General features: G+C 42.5%; 1 protein-coding gene across 1 annotated transcript; it reads right to left on the bottom strand.

Annotated features, from left to right (window-relative positions):
* Positions 1–618: 618 nt before the first annotated feature.
* On the bottom strand, positions 619–1,167 carry LOC308341690 (large ribosomal subunit protein uL6-like; the record flags this gene model as incomplete). Its single annotated transcript, XM_080801693.1, has 1 exon — positions 619–1,167. Exon 1 carries the CDS (start codon positions 1,147–1,149, stop codon positions 619–621), a length of 531 nt encoding a protein of 176 aa, XP_080657819.1. The 5' UTR covers positions 1,150–1,167.
* Between the last annotated feature and the right edge of the window lie 2,105 nt (positions 1,168–3,272).

Raw genomic sequence — 3,272 nt, 5'->3', positions numbered from 1 at the left:
GTGATGATGGCGAAACCTAGCTGTGGGGATTACGTGGTAAGGCATATGTGGTGTTGTTCTTATTTAATGTGTATAAGGTGGGGCTTTTTGTTTTTGTTTCAGCATTACAGTTCACTCTTGGTGGTGTACATTCCAAGGATTCTGACAAGTATATAATGACATGTATCTACCATTCTAGTATCATAAGGAATAATTTTAGTGCTCTAAAATCCTCTGTGTTCCACCTGTTTACCCCTCTCAACCCCTAGCAATCACTGATCTTTTTAACGTCTCCATAGTTTTACCTTCTCCAGAGTGTCATGTAGTAGGAATCGTACAGTATGTAGCCTTTTCAGATTGGCTGCTTTCACTTACAATGTACACTTCAGTTCCCTCTGTCACTTCCCTGCTTGATAGTTGGTTTCTTTTCAGTGCTGAGTATTGATCCATTATCAGAATAACTATAGTTTATGTATTTATTTTTCTTTCCCAAATCAGTGCAGCTTGTGTTGCATCTTTAAAATATCACTGATAAATCTGAGATTTCATATGGCATCTTGCCATTTCCGTAGCTGGACACCTTAGATCTGATTCATTGGCCTGCTGAACCGACCCTTTTACAGAAACATAGATACCTAATCATCCAAAAGTTTTCCTCTCCTTGTTTTCAACTTTTGAGGCGTGCTGCATCACAGCAGCTGACTTTGACGCGAGTTCAATGTCATTTCCTTCAAGAACTAACTCAGCTTTTTGAGCTTGAGATACTGAACAAACAACACCCGTCCTCATCTGAACTCTGCGGATGTATTTTTCATCCAGGAAATTTTGGATTTCAACAAGAGAGTCCTTCTCCTGAATAACAGCATGGATGGGGAAGTGAGCACACACAGACATCATCTGGTAACGGGAGCCCAGGGCGACACCCTTGATCATGTTCTGTATGCTACTACAGATAGGGCGAAGAGTAGCCAGTTCTTTCCTAGCTCCCCACCATTTGTCAACCCAGAGCATCATCTTTTTCTTTCCAAGGAGACTGAACTCTACATTGATGTGATTGAAGTCCCTTCGCAGGGCTCCTCTGGGGCCCTTCACAATGATAGTGGGTCCTTTCTGAGTGTTGTCCACATCCGTTGGAATGTTGACGGTCTGATTGATGAGAATGGTCTTCATTCTTGCAGTAGATATGGCAAAGAGCAATAATTTATTAAGGTTTATTTTTTTAAAGCCCAACTCTTCTTTTTGTAGTTGAGAAAACTGAATCCTAAGGAAGTTAGAAAAACTTGCTCAAGTCCCGTAGCTAGTTGGTGACAGAGTCATGACTTGAAAGTAATTCTTCAACCTCCAGTCCAGCACTTTTGGCTCCTTTACTGCGCTAAGTTTCTGACATTTTCTGGAGTTTTTGTTTTAGGATCTCCTCTTGTTACTTGCATCCATTTGCTAATTCTCTTCTATTTGTGAAATTAGAGGTCAAAAAGAGTTTGCATGAGGCAAATGCACATTCTCCACAACCGTCTGGTGGTTTAAGGGCTTCTGCTTCCTTCTTCATGTAGAAGTTTTAAAAGAGCAGCTGAAAAGTAGCAACGTTGGCAGAGAGATTTTTAATATCCTCTGTCTTCTGCACATCTTTGGAGGAGACGCCATCAAATGATGATGTGAACTGGAAGACAAGGAAGGTGTAGTAGGGATTCCTCAGGTAGTCTCGTGTGTTGTAATGGCAGCTGTGGTGTAGTGAGAAGAGGGAATAGCTAAAAAAGAAATCCAATTGAAATCAAAAGAAAGCCCTACACTTCGGTTCAAAAAAGCAACTGTACCAGAGGTAGGATGTGGTAGAATATTCCACACAAATAAGGCCTTGGGATTTTAATGTATAAGCTCAATAGGAAACACTATTGCTACGGGGTTGTCTAAAAAGGTGTCGCACTCTTAGAGTGCATTAATAGGGCTGCTTACTGGTGCTGAGCCTGTCACAAACTGACGGAGAGACTCGAGTTTTTTAAATGTCGATGAGTGGGGGTGCCTGGGTGGCGGAGTGGGTTAAAGCCTCTGCCTTCGGCTCGGGTCGTGATCCCGGGGTCCTGGGATTGAGCCCCACATCAGGCTCTCTGCTCAGCAGGGAGCCTGCTTCCTCCTCTCTCTCTGCCTGCCTCGCTGCCTACTTGTGATCTCTGTCTGTCAAATAAATAAATAAAATCTTAAAAAAAAAATAAATAAATACATACATACATAAATAAGTAAATGTCGATGAGTGAGGAATGTTGTAATCCCTCTGTATTCTATATTTAAGTACAGATGTACAAGAAGGCCCATTTGTGGATGTCATATCCAAACTGTGTACTAGGGCACTGGGGGGCTCAGTCAGTTAAGTGTCTGCCTTCAACTTTGTCGTGATCCCAGGGTCCTGTGATGGAGCCCCACATCAGGCTCCCTGCTCAGCAGAGAGTCTGCTTCTCCCTCTCCCTCTGACCCTCCTTCCTGCTTGTGCTCACTCTCTCTGTCTCAAATAAATGGATAAAATCGAAAGAAAGAAAGAAAGAAAGAAAGAAAGAAAGAAAGAAAGAAAGAAAGAAAGAAACCATGCACCGACAAGCTGGAGCATGACCAGAGGCTGCTGATGGGGCCAGGACACTGGAAAGGAACCCACTTTGTTGGGGGGCTTCTAAGTACTAGGTACTGGGCTGGGGGGCTTTAGCTACATGGTTTCAGTTCATCTTCACACCAACTCTGAAACAAAGTTCTTATTAATCTCATCTACATATTTTGAGAGGAAGAAACTTACCCAAGATCAGTCCCCTTGAAAGTGATGGGGCTGGAGCTTAGCACCATGTTCTCCCCACAACCAGGGAAGTGAAAGCTCTTAAAAACCATATCATACGAGGAGAGATGAAGAAACCGGGCACACACAGCTATCCAAATATGTTTGAAATATTGTCAAGTGGAACCAGGAGCTAGATTTATTCCTCTTTGGTCCCAGGGAAAATTAGAGCCTGAAGATAAATGTTACAGGGAAGCACATAAGAAGTTAATGTCAGGAAGAACTTTCTATCAGAGGATGGTTCCGTAAATGATCCAGCTGCCTTCATTCATCCCATGTGCCTCCTCACTGGAGGAGCATTCAAGGAGAAGCAAACTGGCCAATTGTCAGGGGTGTACTTCATTCACTCAACCGGTATTTAATAAGTAGCTGTGGTGGGTTATCCCTGCTTTAGAACTTGAAGATTCAGCAATGAACAAAACAGAAAAAAAAAAAAAACAACCCAACCCTATAAATACTTGTATTCTTGCCTTAATAGGGT

The sequence above is a fragment of the Martes martes genome (assembly GCF_963455335.1).
Source record: "Martes martes genome assembly, chromosome: 4".
In the NCBI taxonomy this organism is placed as follows: Eukaryota; Metazoa; Chordata; class Mammalia; order Carnivora; family Mustelidae; genus Martes; species Martes martes.
Note: the sequence above shows the minus strand (reverse complement) of the source record. Positions and strands in the feature narration are given on the sequence as shown.